Source organism: Lygodium microphyllum, chromosome 7, assembly GCF_053477565.2.
Source record: "Lygodium microphyllum isolate KBCC chromosome 7, Lygodium_microphyllum_v1.1.10, whole genome shotgun sequence".
In the NCBI taxonomy this organism is placed as follows: Eukaryota; Viridiplantae; Streptophyta; class Polypodiopsida; order Schizaeales; family Lygodiaceae; genus Lygodium; species Lygodium microphyllum.
The window spans coordinates 96,068,538-96,093,435 of NC_141141.1; the positions used below are offsets into that span (position 1 = coordinate 96,068,538).

At 45.1% G+C, this 24,898-nt stretch overlaps 1 protein-coding gene across 1 annotated transcript in view; it reads left to right on the top strand.

The window, feature by feature from the left end:
* Positions 1-546: 546 nt before the first annotated feature.
* The window catches only part of TAFII21 (TATA binding protein associated factor 21kDa subunit), a 67,771-nt gene continuing 43,419 nt past the window's right edge, over positions 547-24,898 (top strand). Inside the window, exon 1 of the mRNA XM_087681704.1 lies at positions 547-1,007. Within this exon, the coding sequence (XP_087537830.1) occupies positions 711-1,007 (297 nt within the window). The 5' untranslated portion in view covers positions 547-710. The remainder of the gene's footprint in view (positions 1,008-24,898) is intronic.

Here is a 24,898-nt window from a genome sequence, read left to right on the forward strand (position 1 = left end):
TGGACAACCTGCCCTTTAAGTTGTACATAATACATACAGTCTCATAATACAATCACACACACATGCATGTGCACGAGTGTCTAAGTTTTACACCACCTTCTAAGATACACACCAATACACAACTTCACTACACACACATGCACCCTTACACACGTACACACACATCCACTTAGGCTGTATCACAAGAAGTTAGACAAATTCCACTATAATTCTCACATTGTAAATAATGACAAGATCAAGAGCTTTTGTGAGAAAAGGACTACATACCTAGGGGTTGGGCTGGTAGCCCCTTGCCCCAAATGCACTTGGATTAGGTATATGGTGTTTCTAGAGCAGAAGCTCATGATATTGAACACTATAGGGGATAAGTGATAAGTCTACATACTTATCGTAAATGTTGTTGCCATGTGGAGAATAATAAGAATACATTAATATGCAATGTAAGAGACACGTTGCTATTTTTAAGGATTAAAAAAAATTTAATGAGTGAAAAATCTTCAACCGTGATATGCTAATTGGGTTGGTTGGAACTTGGGGGGAGACCGGGAGAGCCGCCAAGCAACAAACGAAGGAAAGCGCGCAGCTTTTCCTTGATGGGAAAATGTCAAAAACTTATTGTATGTATACCAACCTTGTAAAGCATGTGGTATTTGCGTATGCTATGTGAGTCATAGAGACAAGTCATCGCACAGAGAAGAGGAGCAGCCGCCATGGCAGCAGGACCTGGAGTAGGAGATAAGAAGGGAGAGGATCAGGGAGGGGAGGAGGGCGTGCCGAGGGACGCGAAGCTGGTGAAGAGCATCCTGAGGTCGATGGGCGTGAAGCAGCACGAGCCGCGCGTGGTGCACCAGTTTCTGGACTTCTGGTACCGCTATGTCGTGGAGGTCCTCACCGACGCCCAGCTCTACTCCGAGCACGCAGGCAAACCCCTCATCGACCGAGACGACCTCAAGCTCGCCATCCAGTCGCGCCTCAACTTCTCCTTCTCCCAGCCCCCCTCTCGTGAGGTATTTATGCCTGACCTTACTCAAAAGGGGATTTATCTGCCGGTAATTATGACAATCAGGTTAAACTTACTCAAATGGGGGTTCATCTGCTGGTAATTCTGACGATCAGGCAGCAGATGCCCCAGGTTAAAACTTACTCTAATGGGGCTAATCTGCCGGTAATTATGACAATCAGGCTGCACATGCCAGCTATTTTATTCATTGTCGTAGGGCGCAAACAGTTAACCAACATCGTCCACAAATCTCTTCACTTTATTCTTTTGAAGCAGTCACCTTGCAGTGGACAGCTTTGCTATTCATCATTTGTTGATGAAGTCAGCTCATTTTCATCAGCTGGTTTGTGTATGCCCAGAAACTTATGTTCACCTTGGTGCTTTTGTGCTACATACGTGGTGTGTGAGAGGTATTATGGATCCTCGAGGGGAGCCAATATACTACAATGATGGACACATATTATGCTACTTGTTCTTGGGCTTCCCATCTTGGCCTACCAATGATACTACTATAGGTAGATCCTATGTAACTTGGTAGGGGTTGTAGGAGAAATATCTAATACCCTTAATGCACTTAGTAAATCTATAAAAGAGAATTGGAAAGGATAGATTTGGGAAGTAGAAACATGGGCATTGCATATGTTAAAGGGTCAACCCCTCTTATAGGGAGAAAATTAATGTCAAGCCTCTTAATCAGGATCCCAAGTAGCCTTGTTTAAATCCCAAACAATGCAAATGTAATACGTTGGTTGTATGAGCAGACATGTTATTCAATGTCTTCTTTATTGCAGATCTCCTGCTAGTGAGCCTTAGTTTGAGTCAAGTGAAGACTTTGGGAACTTTATTGTTGTCATAGTGTGTCAATCATTCTCGTGCATCAGTCCTCTTGATTTTAGGCACTCTAGGTGGAGATTAGGGTTTCTTCTCCATTTCATCCATTGGCTATTTAGATTGTTCATGTTACATGCTAGTCTTTTAGTGGAGTGCATTTGTCATTTAGCGATGTGGTAGTTGGGTGGCATTTGTTATCATTGGGGCAGCCTTTTTCGGTAGGTGCCATTCTTTTTGGCATTAGGTCGGCCTATTCTAGCTTGTTATGCCTATTTATAGGTAGTTAAGCCCATGCTTCCAAAGAGAGAACTCAGAGATATGCTCGGGAAATGGAATCCATATACCAAATATGAGATAGTCACATACAAGAGCGAGTCACCAACTGTGTGCGCACTGGCATTGACTCCCTCTCTCCAATAAGACTTACTCTAGAAGACTAGGCACAAAATAATGCCTAAAATGCATTAGGTTGGCTAGTATCATGATGGCCTAAAAATAAAGTTGGCCATCCAGAAAATGCTAGATACCACAAAAATAGGCACAAAAAAAAAACCTAAAGTAATCTCATGTGCCCACTCCACAAATACACATGCATAGACTCACTCATGAGCTGATTAGTCCATTAACACATGTTGTTTGGTTGGACATCTTGTTAAATATACATATGGTATGATCTTCCATTGGTTTTTTTGCTTCTCTCACTCTTAGCCACACCTAGGAATTGAGAGGGGGTGTTAGCAAACATCTTTTTCAATATATTCTTTAGCGTATATCTCCTACTTTGTGAGCCTTAGTTTGAGTGAAATTAGGACTTTGGGGGCTCTGCCACCACTATCATAGTGTGTCATTCTTGTGTGTCAATCTTCTCCATTTCATGCACATAAGGTGGAGATTAGCATTCTTTGCCATTTCATCCACTGGTTCATTTATCTTATTCACATCGCACACTGATATTTTAATGGAGTGCATTTGTGATTTACCCACATGGCAACAGGGATATGTTTGTCATCATTAGGGTAATTATTATTATTTTTCAGCAGGTGTGATCCTTTCTGGCATCAAGTTGGCATGTACTAGCCTCTTATGCCTATTTAAGGCAGTCTAGCTCATGCCTCCACACATCTATTACATTCATTGATCTGTCAGAGTGCAGCGGTGCGGAAGCGTAGGACTGAGAGAGAGAGAACGCAGAGAGAAAAGGGAGAGAAAGAGACAGTGTACAATGAAGATCTGCTGTATAAAGAATGCTGAATACAAAGATATACACGGGCGCAGTGCGCTGGACTGCGTGTCTCCACCTCGACGATGCGACCTGCTGTCCACCTCAAAGTCTGCTGCAGTCTGCACTGTCTGCTGTCTGAAATCTGTGAACAGAGACAGAAATCTGCACGGCACCGGTCTGTAATCTGCGACAGAGAAGAGTGTGTAACTGCTGGAAACGTCGGCAATAAATAGGCGAAAAACCACCTAGAACGGGGGCGCCAAAATAGGGCGCAGCCTGGTAAAAACGGCTGCAGGCAGTCGGACTGCCACGTGGCAGTCCGACTGCTGCTGGTCCGACTGCAGCAGTCCGACTGGACTGCACCAGGCTGAAACCTGCCTGGCTGTGATCTCTCTAACACCCCCTCTCAGAGCCTGGGCAGGGCAGAAGCCTGAGGGATCTGGAATGTTGCCGAAGTAGAGCCTGAGGAAGCGCCTTCGTAAACAAATCCGCAAGATTGTCCTCCGTCTTGCAATACTCCACAGTGATGGTCTCATCCAGAAGCTTTTCTCGGATGAAGTGGTACTGGATCTCAATGTGCTTCGTCCGGGCATGAAAAACAGGATTCCTTGCCAAGGCAATGCAACTCTCATTGTCACATCGCAGCAATGTAGGACGAGTCTGGGGGTACCCAAGCTCCTCCAACAATCTCCGAAGCCACACAACCTCGCATGTGGTGGAAGATGCGGCCCGATACTCCACCTCAGTAGACGAAAGGGCTACCGTGGGCTGCTTCTTGCTACTCCATGAAATAACACCTGCACCCAAAGTAAAGCAGTAACCTGTTGTAGACCGCCTGTGGTCCATGTCACCGGCCCAATCCGAGTCGCTCCAACCTGCAAGTATAAGATCTGACCCATCTATCCCTGCGGGGTAATGAATCCCCAAATCAGACGTCCCCCTCAAATACCGAAGTATCCTCTGAGCAGCCTGCCAATGCACCGTCTTAGGTTCACTCATGAACCCTGCCAAGACCCCAACAGGAAAACATAGATCAACCCTCGTGTTGAGAAGCCAAATCAAGGACCCTATCAACTGTCGATAGCGGGAAGCATCCGCCAAAGGAGAAGCTGAGTGGGAAGTGGCCTTCCAGTTCGGATCCATAGGAGTAGTGAGGGCCCGACAATCTTCCATCTCAAAAGACACCAAGAGCTCCTGTATATATCTCTGTTGGGAGAGAAAGATCCCCCTCTGAGACTGATAAATCTCATGGCCTAAAAAGAAATGGAGTAGCCCCAAATCCGTCATCTCGAACGTCTGATGTAAAGCTGACTTTGTCTCCTGGACCTGCTGTGCATCATCACCTGTGACAATCAAATCATCAACATATAATACAAACAGCACACAACCATCCTCGGAAGTGTGAACATACAGCTGCGGATCAGCCTTGGACCGCCGATATCCCAACTGAGTCTGGAGGAACGAATCAATCTTCTCGTTCCAAGCTCGCGGGGCCTGCTTGAGACCATACAGGGCCTTCTTCAACCTGTAGACTTTCCCATCTGAAGAACCAAAGCCAGGAGGCTACTCAACGTAGATCTCCTCCTTCAAATCACCATTCAGGAAGGCCGACTTCACATCCAGCTGATAAACAGGCCATCTCCTATGGCCAGCCAAAGCAAGAACAGCTCTAATGGTTGCCATACGAGCTGTAGGGGCAAAGGTGTCATGACAGTCAATCCCTGGGCGCTGGGCAAAACCCTTAGCAACAAGGCGAGCCTTGTGCTTATCCAAAGTACCATCACTGAGATATTTGGTCTTGAAGACCCACTTGACTCCAATCACCTTCTTCTTCGGGGGGCGTGGCACAAGTGACCAAGTGCCATTCCTCTCAATAGCCTCCAACTCAGCTTCCATAGCTTTCTTCCATGGGGCGGACTGTAAAGCCTCCTTCACGGAGGTGGGCTCTCGATCCTGCATAAGTCGGGACATCAAACAATAATTGGAGCAAACAAGCTCCGAAGAATGCGCCTGGTGCCTCCGTGACCGTCGCGGACCATCCTGCGGTCCCCACTCCTCAGGAACCCCCTCGATCCCTGAATCGCGGAGTGTGTCACGGGCCCAGCGAGGAGGAGGCCGAACCTCCCCTCGTCGTTCTCCATCAGTAGAAGACTCTGGAATGTCCACCGGTGGTAACTCCGCAGAAGGATCCGGTGGAACAATAGACTCTGTGTCAGAAACAGAATCATAATCAAACGGCACAGGCTCTAGTGGAACTGTAGAAGGAGCCAAACTCTCCCCTGGATCTCCAAGAACGGGATGCTCCTCACCCGTTGAAGAAGCCGGAACCTCCACAAACCGCACATCACGGCTAGTATATACATCCTGCTTGACGGGATCATACAGTCGGTAGCCTTGGGATTGGGAGCTGTAGCCAACAAATACCTGTTTTCGGGAAGCCGCTTCAAATTTGTCACGGTGAGCCTTGGGAATGTGAACATAGGCATCACACCCAAAGACCTGAAAGTAAGAAACATCTGGCTTCGTCCCAAAATAAGCCTCAAATGGAGTCATCCCTTCCACGGCCGAAGTAGGGGATCGATTAAGGATGTGGACTGCAGTAGCCACAGCCTCGGCCCACAGAACCTGAGGGGTCTGTCGGTGCTCCATCATGGTGCGCGCCATCTCGATCACACTGCGGTTCTTCCGTTCTAGAATACCATTTTCTTGAGGAGTATTGGTATTGGCAAACTCCTGGTGAATTCCTCTATCTGCACAAAACCGAGCAAATTCATTAGACACAAATTCACCTCCCTTGTCGGATCGCAAGGTCTTCAACTTCCGGCCTGATCGGTTCTCCTCAAAGAGAAGCCAATCCTTGAAGTGCGAGAAAGCTTCTGATTTTAGTGCCAAAAAATAGGCCCATGTCATCCTGCTGTAGTCATCCACGATCAGCATGAAGTACGAGCTCCCACGCAGGGACTCATTCCTCATAGGGCCACATAGATCCGTAGATACTAGCTCCATCGGTGAAGTAGACCGTCGCGAAGCTGTGTGGGGAATGGCATCCCGATGCTGCTTCCCCCGTATGCAGGAGACACATGGCTGCTGGCTCACCACTATATCCGGCAACCCTCGAACAAGCTGTCCACACGACGCCTTCCGAAGATAGTCATAGTTCAGGTGACCAAACCGAGCATGCCATAATTCAGACTGTGACTGTGAGGTAAGAAGAAGAGAAGAGAGGGCAGTGGAAGACTTCAGTTTGTAAATGCCGTTCTCCTCATATCCAGATGATAGAACCTTCCTCGATTCACGATCAAGGACTCGCACAGTAGAACTGTCAAATTCCACCAAAAGACCAAGGGAGCAAATCTTATGAACTGAAAGGAGATGGTACCCCAATCCTGGTACATGCAAAACCTCTGAGGTATGGGTGCCACCTCGTCCATCCGGAATAAGCTGCATCTTACCCCGACCTGCAATAGAAACTGAAGAGCTGTCTCCAATGAGAACCTGCCCACGCGAAGGTCGCAGCTGGGCAACACCATCTGATGAAGGAGTCATGTGCCGTGAGGCACCACTATCAATAATCCACTCTCGAGATTGGGGAGCCGCCATCGCAGCATCAGAAGCATTCGGTGAAGCGTCCTCAATGACAACTAAATGTAGAAATGCAGCTGATGAGGGTGCAGCCACCACTCCAGAATCCTTGGTTTCCTTCTTCTTGGTGTCCTTCGAGTCTTTGTCAGGGCAATCCTTCTTCCAATGGCCAATCTTTCCACAAATATGGCATGTGGAGTCTTTGTCCTTGTCCTTCTCCTTGTCCTTCTTGGACTTGTTATCCCCCTTCTTCTTCTTTTGGTCCTTCCCCTTCTTCTGAGAGGCTTGACCTGTCAACGCCTCCGTCTTGGAAGCATTCTGTCCCTTTAACTGTTCCTCTTGGTCCAAGACCATAGGAACCAACTCTTCCCACCGAAGAGTAGACTCTCGCCCCGAAGCAATAAGGGCAGAGTAAAATGTACCGAATCGTGGCGGCAACTGGGACAAGAGTGTAATCGCCATGTCTTCGGAGGAAATTGGTTTCCCCGCATTCTGAACCTGCATCTGTAGCTGCCTTAGCTTGTTAATGTGTTCCCTTAGCGAAGAAGACTTATTGACGGACAAGGTCCGCATCTGTACCTCCAAAGAAACCCTCTTCATCAGGGTCATCCGATTGTACATTTGATCAAGCTCCAGCCATATCTCACGAGCCACCGTCAAGTGCTCGATGTGAGCGATCACGGCTGTAGTGCATGATAGAAAGAGAGAGGATCGAATCCTGGCATTCAGTTTGTCCCAATGAGACTGGGCCCTGGCCAACTCCGCACGAGCATCGGAAGAGAGTTTGGACTCATCTCTTACCGAAGGCCGGTCAATATCTTCCTGTACCAACTCCGCCAAATCATAGGACTCAAGAATGGCCAACATCATAATGCGCCAAATGCGGTAGTTGTCGCCGTCGAGCTTCTGATCTGTAGGAAGAGCCGGTAAGACAAGCACCTTCCGGTCCATAATCGCCTGGAACTCCAAGTCCATCTCTGTAGACATCTTCACCTGCAATGCCTTCTCAAACGCAAAAGCAGCCCCCTCTGACTGGGTAAACTCAGCCTGCTAAGGCTCTTCCGCGTCCCGAAGCTTCTTCACCCGCCGGAGGCGATGAAAAAGCAAAACCTGCACTTTTAGGTTGAAAACTCAAACTTCCTCCGCGTTAAACAGCAGTAAACAGCAGCAAATCCACCACCTGTACTCCTTTCCTGTGCGCCCACACTCGTTTCAGCCTTGTTCCAAGGCGCAGCCCTCCTGTCTGCCCTTAAACGCAAAAAACGCAAATTTGTGTCGCGATGGAAACTCCTTTTCAGGTTGATTCTGCGCTCAGTCAGCCCTCAAACACTGCTCTGATACCATGTCAGAGTGCAGCGGTGCGGAAGCGTAGGACTGAGAGAGAGAGAACGCAGAGAGAAAAGGGAGAGAAAGAGACAGTGTACAATGAAGATCTGCTGTATAAAGAATGCTGAATACAAAGATATACACGGGCGCAGTGCGCTGGACTGCGTGTCTCCACCTCGACGATGTGACCTGCTGTCCACCTCGAAGTCTGCTGCAGTCTGCACTGTCTGCTGTCTGAAATCTGTGAACAGAGACAGAAATCTGCACGGCACCGGTCTGTAATCTGCGACAGAGAAGAGTGTGTAGACTGTTGGAAACGTCGGCAATAAATAGGCGAAAAACCACCTAGAACGGGGCGCCAAAATAGGGCGCAGCCTGGTAAAAACGGCTGCAGGCAGTCGGACTGCTGCTGGTCCAACTGCAGCAGTCCGACTGGACTGCACCAGGCTGAAACCTGTCTGGCTGTGATCTCTCTAACATGATCGCATGACCCCTGTAGCTTGTAGGGGTTGATTATATGCAATCTTGTATCAGTATACATGTTAGTGTTTTCCTTATGTTTCTTTTGTGTTTCAACTACTATTTTCTTCTCTTCACATAACTACTTTTGTTGCACACTCACAAGTTGCTACTAGTGGGCACATGTGGGTTCTTGTGGAGAGTTAACATGTGGGAAGTTGGATAGGAGAAGATGCGAAACAAGTAGAGAAGAGCCTTGGAAGGCTATGTTTTCACAATCAGAGGGGGTTGCTTTTGTGTTTTTGTAGACATTTCAAGTGAAGATGTCTTCTGAGGTCGATATGGAGTTTCAGATGATTATGGATCAGAAGGTGCGTGTCCTATCGACTCTTCCATTAGATCAGAAGATTGATGTTGAGAACCGTATTTGGTGTGTTATGATGCTTGCCATCTATCAGAAGTGGATGCAACAATGGGGGCATAAACATGTGCTGAAATAAACTGTTGAACACAAGACACAAGAGAAAGGAAAGAAGAGACATTGAAGAACACAACATAGATGAGAACTCAAATGTATGCTTGGGAAATGGAATCCATATATCCAACACGAGACAATCGCATATAACAGTGAGTCACTGGCTATGTGCGCATCAGCACCTGCTCCTCTCTCCAATAATAGATCCACAAGTGTGATGGTGAGTGACTAATTGAGGAGAAAGAGCTTGAATGAATAGGACAAAATATGTCCTTAATATGATCAGGTCAACCGGCATTTAATGTGGATTGGCCAGGAATAAATGCTAAATATGACCAAAATAAAGACCATAAAAAATGCTAAAAGTAATCTAAATAATGCCGAGCCCTAAAGCACTCGGAGAAAACCTGATGTTGATGTCGATCGTACTAGCACGTGAAAATGGAGAAGATCATAGCATATCTATGTGCTTTTGCAATGTCTCTCAGTAGCATACATGAACATCTTGTCAAAAATGCCTCTGGAACATACTTGACCATGGATTCCCCGCCTTTGGCTAGATCGCTAAAGTGTCCCCTCATGGGAGCTCATGACTAGGAACCAATCCATTCTTTGTTAGACATCCCATCATGAACCTAGATGTCAATACCTGTGCCAGGATTTGAATCTGCCAGACTTTGATCGATCCGTCAAGGAAGTCCCTGTTTGGATCGTGTGCATCTGCATAGATGTATAGATGAGATGCGACTGCCCCATTTGTCCACTCTCTCACACTCCCTCTCTAGCACTGGAGAGTCGTGAGGGATGTTATCACCACCACTAGTAATCAGTAGAGGAAGGGGCCATCAAGCCCTTCACGGGAGTTGAAGAAGTTGATCCTTTTTGCGCCTTGGCCCTCTCTTTGGTCAGAGGATCGGAGTTTGAGTTTGAGGTAGATGATGACTCGTTGGAGGAGTCCATATCTTGCATCTTCTGCTTCCTGCAAGCCGTTAACTCTTGGCAGTCCTTTTGTAAATGACCTTTCTTCCCACAATGGTAACATTGGGTCTTCAATGTCTTCTTCTTTGAACCCCTCTCTAAAGCTGCAAAAGTCTCATTGGAACCTCCATAAGATGATGAAAGCCTCCCTTGTAATTGCAAAGACGCCTCATGCTCAAGTAGCATCGAGGTCATATGTGTAAAATTGAGAGGAGTGGATGTGCATGGAGGAGCCATTTGGAGAGGATGAGAAAATAAGGAGAGAAAAGAAGGTATTTGGAGAGGAAACACAGCCAAACCACAAGCACAGATTGCAAAGAATGAGAGTTCACATGCAGTATTCACCAAAATCTGACCAGAACAAGAAGAAATCTGGTGCAAAAAGTCAAAAAATCAGCCAAAAACTGCCTAAAACAGCCAAAACGGCCTGATGATGTAGTCACCCAGCTAGGAGGAGATGAAGAAACACCAAAACACAGGCTGAACACTTCCGCCAACAAGAGAAAACTATTGCAGATGCAGGCTGGATCAGAAATGCATGCTGCAGAGGGGCTGATGCAGGCTGTATGGAAATGCAGCATTAAATGCAGGAAAACAAGTTGCCTTGAGCAAAACATCAGTTGCCGGATCAGCAATGGTCAAAACAGTCCTGAAATCAGCAAAGAAAGCATAGTAGGAGCACAGAAGCTGAAATTTGATACCATGTTAGAAGTGGATGCAGCAATGGAAGCATAAACATGTGCTGAAATAAACTGCTGAACACAAGATAAAAGAGAAAGGAAAGAAGAAACATGAGAACTCAGATGTATACTCGGGAAATAGAATCCATATATCCAACATGAGACAGTCGCATACAACAGTGAGTCACTAGCTGTGTGGGCACCAACACTTGCTACTCTCTCTAGTAGAAGATCCACAAGTGTGATGGTGAGTGATTGACTGACTCAGGAGGAAGAGCCTGAATAAATAGGACAAAAATATGTTCTCAATACAATCAGGTCGGCCAGCAATAAATGCTAAATATGACCAAAATAAAGACCATAAAAAATGCCTAAAATAATCTAAATAATGTCCCACCCTAAAGCATACATAGACTCATTCATGAGTTGACATATTTGCTAACACATCTTGGAGTTCTATGAATTGGCAGAGCTTGTTATGGAGACCATTGACCGTTCTACATTGAGAGACAAGTCCAAACTTTCTGCAGGTGATCGTGCGGAGCTGGCCAGGCACATTGGGACAAGGTGTGTTACATCAATAAATGTAACTTATTGGGAAACAAGCACGAGAGATGACCGTCCGGGGGCCTTGGGTGCCCGTATGGGTTTAGGGGAGCTTAGAAAGTAAGCAAGTCATAAAATTAGTATAGCTCTCTAGGAAATGACGATTGGCAGGAGAGTCACGTGGGGTTTTCTCTAGCATCTTCTTGAGCGCGGTTGGGTGGCGAAAGAGAGTTCTTGTGCTTCACATGAGAGGGGTGGATAGAATTGAGAGGGGGCTTTTGCAAAAGACAGTCCCGTAATACGGCTAGTCACGTTATACTAGTATCAGAGCTTTTTTGCAACCTGGGGACGAGCAATTTACTTGCAATTGGAAACAGGTGCCATTGCTATGGGCCGCTTGTGATTATAGATGGGCCACACCAATCATCACTCCGGCCACGTCCCACCTCAAATTTTCCCTTTTTAAGGTTGCAGGTGACACAATTTTAAGGGCCACATCCAGTGTGACACGGACTTATTTCATGTGCCGACAGCTCTGTACCAATGATTTATCAGCTGCCGACATCTGTTCCACCTCTATATTAGGGAAGCACTTTTGTTTCTAAATTTCTTGCTTTTTCTTTCCAATTCCAGTGTATAGATGGAGGGAAAAGAGAGGGAGGGGGTAACCGAAAGCTCTAGTTCTGGGGACCACCCTATGGTGGATCCCCATGAAACTGAAATACAAGAAGAACACTGGGAATAATTTTTTGCTACACGAGAACAATTTGATGATTTAACTGCTCGTGTACAAGCACAAGGGGTTCAAATGGAGTTGTTAACTCAAGCACTTACCGAAATAAAATCCCAATTAGCCTTATTACTAGAAAGGGATAAAAGTAAAGCAGAGGCCTTAGATATTCCATCTTCATCGAAAGATGTAGATGTGATTATGTGAGACCCAAGGGAACCCCACCAAAAACTGAGGGATAATCCAGTGTTAAAGGACATGAAACCCCCTCAGTTTCATGGGGAGGAAAAAGATAGAAATAAAGATACTATCTTTAACTTCCTCCAAAAATGGGGGGATTTGCACAAATTAAAGAATACTCCACCACATCTTCAAGCGCTGGAGGCCAGTTTAACCTTGGGACCAAAGGCATATAAATGGTGGAGAACTTTAAAGGAGGCAAATAAAATACTTGAAACTTGGGCTCAATTTGAATCGGTCTTTTTGAAAGAATTCCTCTCTGAAAATGAAATGGAAAGAAATTGGGAAGATAGGGATTTTGTCAGACAAAAAGGAAGACTTTTGCTAACATATCTCGAAGAGTATCGTGAGATAATTCTCAAATTGGAAGGAATAGATGAATTTCAAAAGACAAGAGAATTTATAAGGGGACTAGATAAGGCCTGCAAAAAGGAAGTGAAAAGGAGTTCACCTAAGACGCTTGAAGAGGCAATTAAATTTGCACTAATCAATGAAGATAATACGCGTCCAGGTGCACTCACTAGTCTCACCGATACGGAACCCAAGACTAAGGAATTCGAGGCCTCAATATTTGTAGAAAATGCCATTCCTTAAGGCTAAGAAACAACCCTTTGAAAAGAAACAATATGTACGGCCGAAGCTAAGTCAAGATGACTTTGATAAGGCCAAAAAAGAAAGGCTGTGTTTCAATTGCCTATCTTCTAACCATACTTCTTGGAAGTGCCCTCAAAGAAAGAAGGGGGAAGATAAAGGAAAGGATAAGGACAAGGACAAGGGAAAAGAGAAACAAATCCATGTAGTGCAGACCCTGGAATTAAAGGGGCATGAAATGTATAAATCTTTAGAGGTCTTGCACAAGGATGTACAATACAGGTGTTGTATGTCAACTTCTATGTGGCAACCTACCTTCGGGCCACATAATTTAGTTAGAGTACATGGATTGATAGGTGGGAAGAGAGTTAGAGTCATGATTGATGACTTTGCCACCCACAATTTCATAAGTTATGCATTTGTCAAAAAGTTGAAACTTTCCCAACAAAAGAGTGAGCATCAATACATTGTTTGCATGATGCAAGGTCAAGATAACAAAATATGGGATACAATGGTATCCAATTTGGAAATCGAGATCCAAGGATATAAAGATAAGCTTGATTTCCAGATTATGAATATGGAAAGAGCCGATATCGCTTTAGGGAGGGAGTGGCTATGGGGATTGGAACCATCCTTAAAGCGTAGTTATCATCATAATACACTGGAATTTGAAAGGGATGATAAGACTTTTGTGATTCAAGGTGAACATGAAGTATTTGATAACCCTTTGATGTGTTCCTTTGAAGTTCAGAAGCTAATAAAGAAGGAAGCTTGTGAGGTATATATGTTATGGTCCCTTCTTGTACAGGACACTTTTACTTCTTGTAATATAAAGCAACAATTTTCTTATGTTTGTGAGTTGAATGTAGATAATGAATTAAGTGGTTTGTTAGATGAATTTAAAGATGTGTTTCCTTTTGACTTACCTAGTGGCCTTCCACCAGATAGGGGTGATGTAAATCACCCAATTGATATAGATAGGGATACACACCCTGTTTCTAAACCACCTTACAGACTAAGTGAAACATAGCACCAAGAAGTCGAAAGACAAATCAAGGATTACCTTGATAAGGGGTTTATACAACCCAGCAATTCACCTTGGGCTTTCGCCAATTTTATTGGTGAAGAAAAAAGATGGTTCTATGCGACTTTGTGTTGATTATAGAGCACCTAATAAGATAACAGTGAAGAATAAATTTCCTATGCCTAGAATGGAAGATCTTTTTGATCAATTACAAGGGGCAAAATTCTTTACAAAGATTGACTTAAGATCAAGGCTATCACCAAGTAAGAATTAAGGCCCAGGATGTTCCTAAGACGGCATTTCGTACTAGATACGGGCATTATGATTTTTTGGTGATGCCTTTTGGTCTCACTAGTGCACCGGCTACTTTTATGAAGTTGATGAATAGTATGTTACGGCCCTATCTAGGACACTTTGTAGTAGTCTTCTTGGATGATAACTTGATCTTTAGTAAATTAAGAGAAGAACATTTGGAACACGTACGGTTAGTATTCCAATTGTTAAGAACCATTCCCTTTATGCAAAGAAAACTAAATGTGAATTCTTCGCACAAGAAGTCAAATATTTGGGGTATATTATCTCGAAAGAGGGAATCAAGATGGATTCAGAAAAAGTAAGGGCAATTATCTCGAAAGAGGGAATCAAGATGGATCCAGAAAAAGTAAGGGCAATTATTGAATGGCCATCTCCAAGGAACCTGGAAGAGCTGCAGATCTTCCTAGGTTTATTTGGATTTTATCGTAGATTCATTCGAGATTATGCAAAGATAGCTATTTCAATGACGGACCAACTTAAAGGGAAAGGGAAGAGCTTTAATTGGGGAATAGATCAAAATGAAAGTTTTCAAAAACTTAAAGGTAGCCATTGCTACAGCTCCAGTATTATTAATTGTGGATCGCAATAAACCATTCGTGATTGAAGCTGATGCCAGTGATAGGGCAGTAGGCGCGGTCTTATTACAAGAGGGTCGACCGGTTGCTTTTGAAAGCAAGAAATTAGACCGTGCAAAATGGAATTATTCCGTTAATGAGAGGGAGCTGTATGCAATAGTACATGCAATGAAGGAATGGAGGCACTATTTGTATGTCATAATACCCCTAGTGTGGGACATCCAGGAGTTAATAAGACTTATAGTCTTATTAAAAGGCAGTTCTATTGGCCTGGAATGAATAAGGACGTCCTTGACTATGTGGTCAAATGTAATAAGTGCCACGTTAATAAAGCTGAAAGATTGAAAATGGGAGGACTTCTCCACCCATTAGAGATTCCTTCGGGAAAATGGGAGAGTATCTCCATGGACTTTATTGTCGCGTTACCCAGGACACAGAGGGGGCACGACTCTGTGTGGGTGATTGTGGATACGTTAACCAAAATGGCTAGGTTTATTCCAACTTCAATTGATGTTAAAACACCAGAATTGGCTAGATTGTTCATAGAGAATATATACCGATTGTATGGCCTTCCGGCAAATATAGTTTCTGATAGGGATAGAAAATTTGTTAGTCAATTTTGGCATGTTGTATTTAGAAAGTTGGATACTAAACTTAGCATGAGCACGGCGGAGCACCTGCAAAGAGATGGGCAAACTGAAAGGGTTAACCAAATTCTTGACGATATGTTGAGAGCATATGTAAATAAAAGGCAAACTAATTTGGAAAGAGTATTTACCGATAGCAGAGTTTGCATATAATAGTGCCAAACACTCTTCCATTGGATATAGTCCATTTCTGCTAATGTATGGGTTTCAACCTAGAGCTCCTCATGCAGTAGGATTGCATAAGGAAAAGGTTCAGGCAACAAAGGATTTTTTAGAGGATATGAACAGTATGTTAAAATTTGCTCAAGAAAATGTTAAAAAAGCTCAAGATCGAGCTAGAGCTTATGCAAATCCTCATCAAAGAGACATCTCCTTTGAGGAAGGGGAATTGGTCTATCTTAAAGTGTGTGGACAAACTAAAACCATGAAAATGGGACGATGTCCAAAGCTTTCACCCAGTTATTGTGGTCTTTTCACAATACTTAAGAGGGTGGGGAAACAGGCTTATAAGCTCCAACTACCTATTGGTAGTAAAACACATCCAGTTTTCCATGTAAGCAAGCTAAGAAAGAAGCTGGGTGATTTGGATAATCTAGTCTTAAATGATAAGATTGAGGAGCTATTCAGTGACCAATCTATTCCACATGAACCAGAAAGAATTTTAAATGTTCGTAATAGACGAACAAGGCATACTGTTTATCAAGAATGTCTAGTAAAATGGAGAGACTGTTTAGAAGAAAGCTCATGGGAGCGAGTAAGCACTTTACGAAAAAGGTTTTCCAATTTACAATTGGACCTTCCAAGTATCGTTTTCGAGGACGAAACTAATTCTTAAGGGGGAGGAAATGTTACATCAATAAATGTAACTTATTGGGAAACAAGCACGAGAGATGACCGTCCGGGGGCCTTGGGCGCCCGTACGGGGTTAGGGGAGCTTAGGAAGTAAGTGAGTCATAAAATTAGTATAACTCACTAGGAAATGATGACTGGCAGGAGAGTCACATGGGGTTTTCTCCAGCATCTTCCTGAGCGTGGTTGGGTGGCGAAAGAGAGTTCTCGTGCTTCACATGAGGGGAGTGGACAGAACTGAGAGGGGGCGTCTGCAAAAGACAGTCCCGCAATACGGCCAGTCACGTTATAAGGTGAATGCCCGTATCCACTCTTTTCTCTTCCTTTCATGCACTCTTGGTGTGATTGTCTATATTGAACACTTGATGGTGGCTAGGGACATATGGTTGGAGTTCAATTAGATATACAACTGAATGACTGTTATGAACAGGTGTCTTCAGAGGTGTAGATGCGTATGTTGAATCCCAACAAGTCATCTTCTGTGTGGGAGCATGTGAACAAGCTACAACAACTTCAAATGCATGTTCAGAGTGGCCAATAACTTTGTGTATCTTGCATTCTTGGAAACAACATCGTGGTACCATTCCCTGCAAGGCTTTGAGGCTGTCTTTAGCACCCTTGGAGCTTGTTTCTACATATATGTGTGGACCTATGCGGACGAAGCCCCTTAAGGCGAGTTTTTATTTCATGCTTATTGTTGACGATTTTAGTAGGATGACATAGGCTTACTTCTTGACGCTGAAGTTGGAGGTCTTCTCCAACTTCAAGGATTGGTTGCTCTTTGAGGAGAACCGATCAGAGGTTGAAAGCTGAAGACCAGAAAGGGAGGAGAGTTCGTCTCTAACGAGCTTGCTAGATTTTGTGCATATCATGGTATTCATTAGGAGTTTGCCAACACAAACACACCTCAGGAGAATAGCATGCTGGGCAGAAGAACAGGACTATGATCGAGATGGCTTGCACCATGATGGAGCATCGATAGGTACCCTAGTGTCTGTGGGTCGAGGCTATGACTATTGCTGTCCACATTCTCAATTGGTCACCTATTTTGGCCGTGGTTGGTATGACCCCTTATGAGGCTTATTTTGGAGCCAAGTTAGATGTTTCTTATTTCACGATCTTTGAATGTGATGCTTATGTTCATATCCGGAAGACTTAGAGGGACAAGTTTGAAGTGGCTTTGAAGAAACACGTGTTTGTTGGCTATAGCTCTCAATCCTATGGCTATTGCTTGTATGATCCATTAAGCGGGATGTCTACACCAGTCATGATGTGCGATTTGTGGAGGTTTCAGCTTTGGAGGGGGGTGAGGAACTAGAGATTGTTCCTTTGGAGCTAGTGCATCTTGGGGATGCTTTTGTCAGAGTGCAGCGATGCGGAAGCGTAGGACAAAGACTGAGAGAGTGAACACAGAAAGAAGAGAGAGAGAGAGAGAGAAAAGGAGACAGTGTAAACACCAAAAATCTGCGGTGTAGTATGCTCAGTGCTGTATAGGAGTGCAGAAATACACAAGGGGACATAGGTATTATTTGTGCATGTCTCCGACTTGATGACCTCGATCTCCGTCAGCCCGGGCACAATTTGTCTCAGCCAACAGATCTCAAGATTAGAATCTGAAAAGATGAATGCTGGAGTGTCCACAAAACCGACTATAAATAGCCAAAAAAATAGAAATTCTCAGCACCAGGTCGGCTGCATTTAATGCAGCCGACTGCAGAAAAGCTGGCCGACTGCACAACCCTGCTGACGTGGCATCCTGCCTGCTGCCGTACGCTTGACCGACTGTCCAAGAAATGACACTGGCTAACACCCCCTCTCAGATCCTAGACGGGTCAAAAGACTAAGGGAGTTGGAATGTTGCCGAAGAAGAGCCTGGGGAAGCGCCTTCGTAAACAAATCTGCAAGATTATCCTCCGTCTTGCAATACTCCACATCAATGGTCCCATCTAGAAGCTTCTCCCGAATGAAGTGATACTGGATCTCAATGTGCTTCATCTGGGCGTGGAATATAGGATTCCGTACCAAGGCAATGCAACTCTCATTGTCGCACCGTAGAAGAGTAGGACGAGCTTGGGGATAGCCAAGCTCCTCCAACAATCTCCGAAGCCACACAACCTCACATGTGGTGGAAGACGCAGCCCGATACTCCGCCTTAGTAGAAGAAAGTGTTACTGTGGGTTGCTTCTTGCTACTCCAAGAGATAACACCTGTATCCAAGGTAAAACAATAGCCGGTAGTAGACCGTCGGTGGTCCACATCGCCAGCCCAATCCGAGTCACTCCAACCTGCAAGAACTAGATTTGAAGCATTTGTACCTGCGGGATAAGAAATCCCTAAGTCAGAAGTCCCCCTTAAATACCAAAGAATCCTCAGGGTAGCCTGCCAATGTACCTGTTTGGGTTCCGTCATAAACCCTGCCAAAAGACCCACAACAAAACAAAGATCAACACGAGTGTTGAGAAGCCAAATCAAGGATCCAATCATCTGACGATAGCGTGAAGTATCCATCACGGGAGAATTGGAGTGTGAAGTGGCCTTCCAATTCGGATCCATAGGAGTAGTAATGGGTCGACAAGTCTCCAGCTCCTGAATGTACTTTTGCTGAGATATGAAAATCGCCCTTTGAGACTGATAAATCTCGGACCCAAGAAGAAATGAAGAAGCCCCAAATCCGTCATCTCGAATGCCTGATGTAAAGCTATCTTGGTCTCTCGGACCTTCTATGTACGATCCCCTGTCAAAATTAAATCATCAATATATAACACGAACAACACACGACCAACCTCGGAAGTGTGCACATAAAGCTGCGGATGGGCCTTGGAGCGCTGATATCCCAACTTCGACTGAAGAAATGAGTCAATCTTCTCGTTCCATACACGCGGAGCCTGCTTGAGGCCATACAAGGTCTTCTTCAACCTGTAAACTTTCCCATCCGAGGATCCAAAGCCAGGAGGCTGCTCAACATAGATCTCCTCCTGCAAGTCACCATTTAAAAAGGCCGACTTCACATCCAATTGATAAACAGGCCATCTCCTATGGCCAGCCAAGGCAAGAATAGCGTGAATAGTCGCCATACGAGTAGTGGGGGCAAAAGTATCATGGAAATCAATGCCTGGGCGTTGAGCAAAACCTTTAGCAACAAGGCAAGCCTTGTGCTTGTCCAAAGAACCATCGCTAAGGTACTTGGTCTTGAAGATCCACTTGACACCAATCACCTTCTTGTGAGAGGGACGAGGCACAAGAGACCAAGTGCCATTCCTCTCAATAGCCTCCAACTCTGCTTCCATGGCCTTCCGCCAATGATAAGACTGCAAAGCCTCCTTTACGGAAGTGGGCTCTCGATCTTGCATAACACGGGTTAGCAAACAATATTTGGAGCAGACAAGCTCCGAAGAATGGGCCTAGTTCCTCCGTGACCTCCGCGGTCCATCCTGCGGTTCCCACTCCTCAAGGACCCCCTCGATCCCTAAATCTCGGAGTGTGTAACGGGCCCAACGAGGAGGAGGACGAACCTCTCCTCGTCCCTCTCCATGTGCTGAAGACTCAGGAACCTCGGGGATGGCCAGTGGAAGAGAAGACTTTGAATCAGAATAAGAATCTCCATCGAGAGGCTCTGGCTCCAAAAGAACTGTCTTGAGAGCCCAACTCTCCCCTGGATCTCCAAGGACGAGGTGCTCCTCACCCCCCTTTGAGGCCGTACTTCCACGAACCATACATCTCGGCTCGTGTAGACATCCCGCTTAACAGGACCAAACAAACGATAACCTTGGAACTGGGAGCTATAGCCAACAAAAACTTGTTGTCGGGAAGCCGCCTTGAACTTATCACGCTGCGTCTTCGGATATGTACATAAGCATCACACCCAAAGATCCTGAAATAAGAGACATGAGGCTTAGTCCTGAAGTAAGCCTCAAAAGGTGTCATCTTGTCAACGGCCAAAGTGGGAGATCGATTGAGGATGTGAATTGTAGTAGCCACTGTCTCGGCCCACAAAAACTGTGGTGTCTGTTGGTGCTTCATCATGGTGCATGCCATCTCGATCACACTTCGGTTCTTCCGCTCCAAAATGCCATTCTCTTGGGGAGTGTTGGTGTTAGCAAACTCTTGGTGAATGCCCCTATCTGCGCAAAAAAGAGCAAACTCATTAGACATAAATTCACCTCCCTTGTCTGAACGCAAGGTCTTCAGTTGCCGGCCAGAATGCTTCTCCTCAAAGAGAAGCCAATCCTTGAAATGAGAGAAAGCCTCCGACTTCAAAGTCAAGAAATAGGTCCAAGTTATCCTGCTGTAGTCATCTACGATCAACATGAAGTACAAGCTCCCCTTCAGGGACTGGCCACAAAGATTCGTAGATATAAGCTCCACGGGTGAAGTAGACCGCCTAGAAGCTTTATTGGGAATTGCATCCTGATGCAGTTTCCCACGAATGCAGGAGACACATGGCTGATGGCTCACCACTATGTTTGGCAAGCCTCGGACAAACGACCCTCTCGATGCCTTCCGAAGGTACTCGTAGTTCAGGTGGCCAAACCGAGCATGCCATAGCTCAGATTGTGTCTGAGAAGTAAGAAGAAGAGAAGTAAGAGCTGAAAAAGACTTCAATTTGTAGATGGCATTCTCCTCATACCCTGCAGAGAGAACCTTTCTCGATCCACGATCAAGGACTCGAACAGTATCATTGTCAAACTCCACCAAGAGGCCAAGAGCACAAATCTTATGAACTGAAAGTAAATGATACCCCTATCCTGGCACATGCAACACCTCAGAGGTGTGGGTAGCACCACGTCCATCTAGAATAAGCTGCATCTCACCCACGCAGCAATAGACACAGAAGAGCTGTTTCCAATGAGAATCTGCCCACGCGAAGGTCGCAAATGAGCAACACCAATGGAAGGAGTCATGTGTCGTGAGGCATCACTTTCCACAATCCACTCTCGAGCCTGGGGAGTTGTCATCGCAGCATCAAAAGTCGTCGGTGTAGAGTCCTCAATGACTGCTAAGTGTAGAAAAGTAGTTGATGAGGGTGCAGCCACCGCTCTAGAGTCCTTCGTGTTCTTCTTCTTGGTATCCTTCTTGTCTTTGTCGGGGCAATCCTTCTTCCAGTGATCGGTCTTTCCACAAATATAGCAAGTCAATTCCTTCTCCTTTTCCTTCTTGGATTTGTTGTCCTCCTTCTTTTTCTTTTGGTCCTTCCTCTTCTTTTGAAAGGCTTGACCAACCATTGCCTCCGATTTGGAAGCATTCTGTCCCTTCAATTGTTCCTCTTAGTCCAAGACCATAGGAACCGACTCTTCCTACCGAAGTGTCGACTCCCGCCGTGATGTAACAAGAGTGGAATAAAAAGTACCGAATCGTGGTGGCAACTGGGATAGTAAAGTGATCGCCATGTCTTCAGAGAAAATAGGCTTCCCCGCATTTTGAAACTGCATATGAAGTTGCTGAAGCTTGTTGATGTGTTCCCGAAGCAAAGAAGACTTATTCACGGACAAAGTCCGCATCTGCACCTCCAAAGAAACCCTCTTCATCAGGGTCATCCGGTTGTACATCAGGTCGAGCTCTAGCCATATTTCAAGAGCCACCGTCAAGTGCTCGATGTGAGCTATCACGGCTGTGGTGCAAGACAGAAACAGAAAAGATTGAATCCTGGCATTCAGTTTGTCCCAATGAGACTAGGCCTTGGTCAACTCCGCACGAGGACTCATTCCTCATCGAGGGCCTGTTAATCTCCTCCATCACTAGTTCCGCCAAATCATAAGACTCTAAAATGGCCAACATCATCACCCGCCAGATGCGGTAATTGTCACCATCAAGCTTTTGATCTGATGGAAGAGCCGGTAGAACAGGCACCTTCCTGTCCATGATCGCTTGGAACTCCAAATCAGTCTCTGTAGACATGTTAACCTGCAATACTTGCACAAATGCAAAAGCAGCCCCCTCTGACTGTGAAAACGCAGCTTTCTAGGGCTGATTCCTCCGCTACCCAAACCTTCTTTACCTGTCGGAGGTGATGAAAATATAAAATCTGCAATAGAAGGCCTCAAATGCAGCCTTCCTCCCCTTCGAACAGCAATAACCTGTAGCAAATTCACCGATTAGACTCCTTTCCCGCATGCCCACGCTCACTTTAACCTTGATCCGATGCGCAGCCCTCCCGCTCGCCCTCGAATCCTGGAAACGCAGCCTTGTGTCGCGCTGAAATCTCCTCTTCAGATACGTTCAGCCCTCAGTCAGTCCATCTTCACCACTCTGATACCATGTTAGAGTGCAACGATGCGGAAGTGTAGGACAAAGTTTGAGAGAGAGTGAACACAGAGAGAAGAGAGAGAGAGACAAGGAGATAGTGTAAACACAGAAAATCTGCGGTGTAGTATGTTGTATAAGAGTGCAGAAATACACAAGGAAACAGGGGAAATATTTGCGTATGTCTCCGACTTGATGTCCTCGATCTCCATTAACCCGAGCACAGTCTGTCTCAGCCAACAAATCTCAAGATCAAAATCTGAAAAGATGAATGCTGGAGTGTCCACAAAACTGACTATAAATAGCCGAAAAAATAGAAAATCTCAGCACCAGGTTTAATGCAGCCGACTGCAGAAAAGCTGGCCGACTACACAGCCCTCTGACATGGCATCCTGCCTGCTGCTGCACGCTGGCCGACTGTCCAGAAAATGACACTGGCTAACAGCTTCTTCTTCAGATGAGGATTCTTTTTCACTATCAGTCACCCCACATGAGCCATTGTTGGTTGATGTGCCAGAGACTTTAGTAGTTGGAGAGTGACTAGGAGCGATCCGGCCTCCTCCTCGTTGGGTAGGTGATACACTCCATGAGGCAAGGATTGAGGGGGTCTCTGAGGAGTGGCGACCGCATGATGGCTTGTGGTATTCTTTGAGGAGTGGCAACTGCATGATGGCTTGTGGAATTCTCGGAAGATCCAAGCACATTCCACTGAGCTTGTTTGTTCTAACTATTGTTTGATGACTCTTATGTAGGATAGGGAGCCCATCTTCGTGAAGGGGGCTTTGCAACCACCTCATTGGAAGAAGGCTATGGTGCAGGTGGTGGATGCTATTGAGTGGAATGACACTTGGGATCTTGTGCCTCAACCCTCTTATAGGAAGGTAGAAAGGTGATTGGTATCAAATGGGTCTTCAAGACCAAATATCATAGTGATGGTACTTTGGATAAGCACAAGGCGTGGCTTGTTGCAAAGGATTTCACCCAGCTACCAGGGGTGGATTTCCATGACACCTTTGCACCTACAACTTGAATGGCTATCATTAGAGCCGTTCTTGCCTTAGCCAGCCATAGGAGATGGCCGGTTTATCAGCTTGATGTGAAGTTCACCTTTCTCAATGGTGATTTGAAGGAGGAAATTTACGTTGAGAAGCCTCCTTGCTCTTCCTCATGAGACGGACATGTGTACAAGTGAAGAAGGCCCTCTATGGCCTCAAATAGTCTCCAGATACTTGGAACGAGAAGATAAGACTTGTTCCTCCAACAGAGATTGGGGTGTCGGCGCTCCATGGCCGATCCTCAGCTTTATGTTGACATTTCAGAGGGGGTACGTCGTGCTTTGTTTGTGCTCTATGTGGATGATTTGATTTTGAGTGGTGATCATGTGCAGATAGTCAAGGCAACTGTCATGAGGATATGTATTTTTGAAACCTCACTTAACATGTGGATTAATTTTTAATCACACGATTTAAGTAAGTGTTGCACATGTGAGGTACAACTGGGGTAAAGTAAATTTATGAGCTCGGGACCTGAAGAAATCACGGGATGTCAAAGGCAAAAGTTGCTATAAGTTATGCCGCACAGGTACTTGGTGGTATCTGGTGCCAGTTGTTGGCCTAGGTCATCCATTAGAGAAGCGGCGTTTAATGGTTCCCAACGCCAATTTGATAGTCAAAGATGGCGTAGAGACACTCGGCAATGGAAGTTGCCTAGCCAATTTAATTATTGGCTAATCAGATTATTTATTAGGGCATAGAATAATTATTAGATTAATTTTCAGTATTTAAAGACTGAAAATTAATATTTAATTATGAAAAATACTGAAAAACCATTTGAAAAGGCTGCTACTTGTTAAAAATGTCCATGCAAGACTGAAAAACGTCCTTACAGGTTGGAGAGGCATTTTTATAATTGCTTCCATTATCTGTCACCATCTGCACCACATTCTAGACTCCTATATTAATGATGACCTATCGTATGTGCTCCTAGATGAAAGCTCATGTGATAATAAGACCTGAGATAGAGGCATCGATGGCCTTAATGAACATGGTGCCTTTGCATGAAGACACCAAAACATTGTATACATTCCTTCGATGCATATCCGACCATCGATCATATAATATTGTGTATCCATATTTTTATCCATGTCTTCTTCAAAGGCTCCAATTGAGCCTCTATGGATGCTTTTTCCTTTCGAAGCTCCTGTGTAAATAATACATTTGTGGATGGGCCTTCCCACTCACACCCTATGCGGCTTATTGCCTTGATTGTCTTCTTCCATTGATATGTAGTGGCTATATTAAAAGGGATAGCACACCGAATAAATAAGTGTGCGAGTTTCCTAGTTGCCTTCACAATCACTTGCCTTTGAAGTCCTACATGGATACTTTGTACCATGCAAGAAGCCCCTTTGCCCGTTATCACTAGAAGATGGCAACGGGGTCCTTTTTGCACTTGGACTCGATATAGATATGGATGTACTTCTTTTTGGTGGACCACTAGCACCTTCAATTTAGCTAGTGCCACTAGGGCCACTAGCCTATCCTTACCTCACTTGTGCTTCATTAGCCCCATGTAGTGTTAGATGAGAG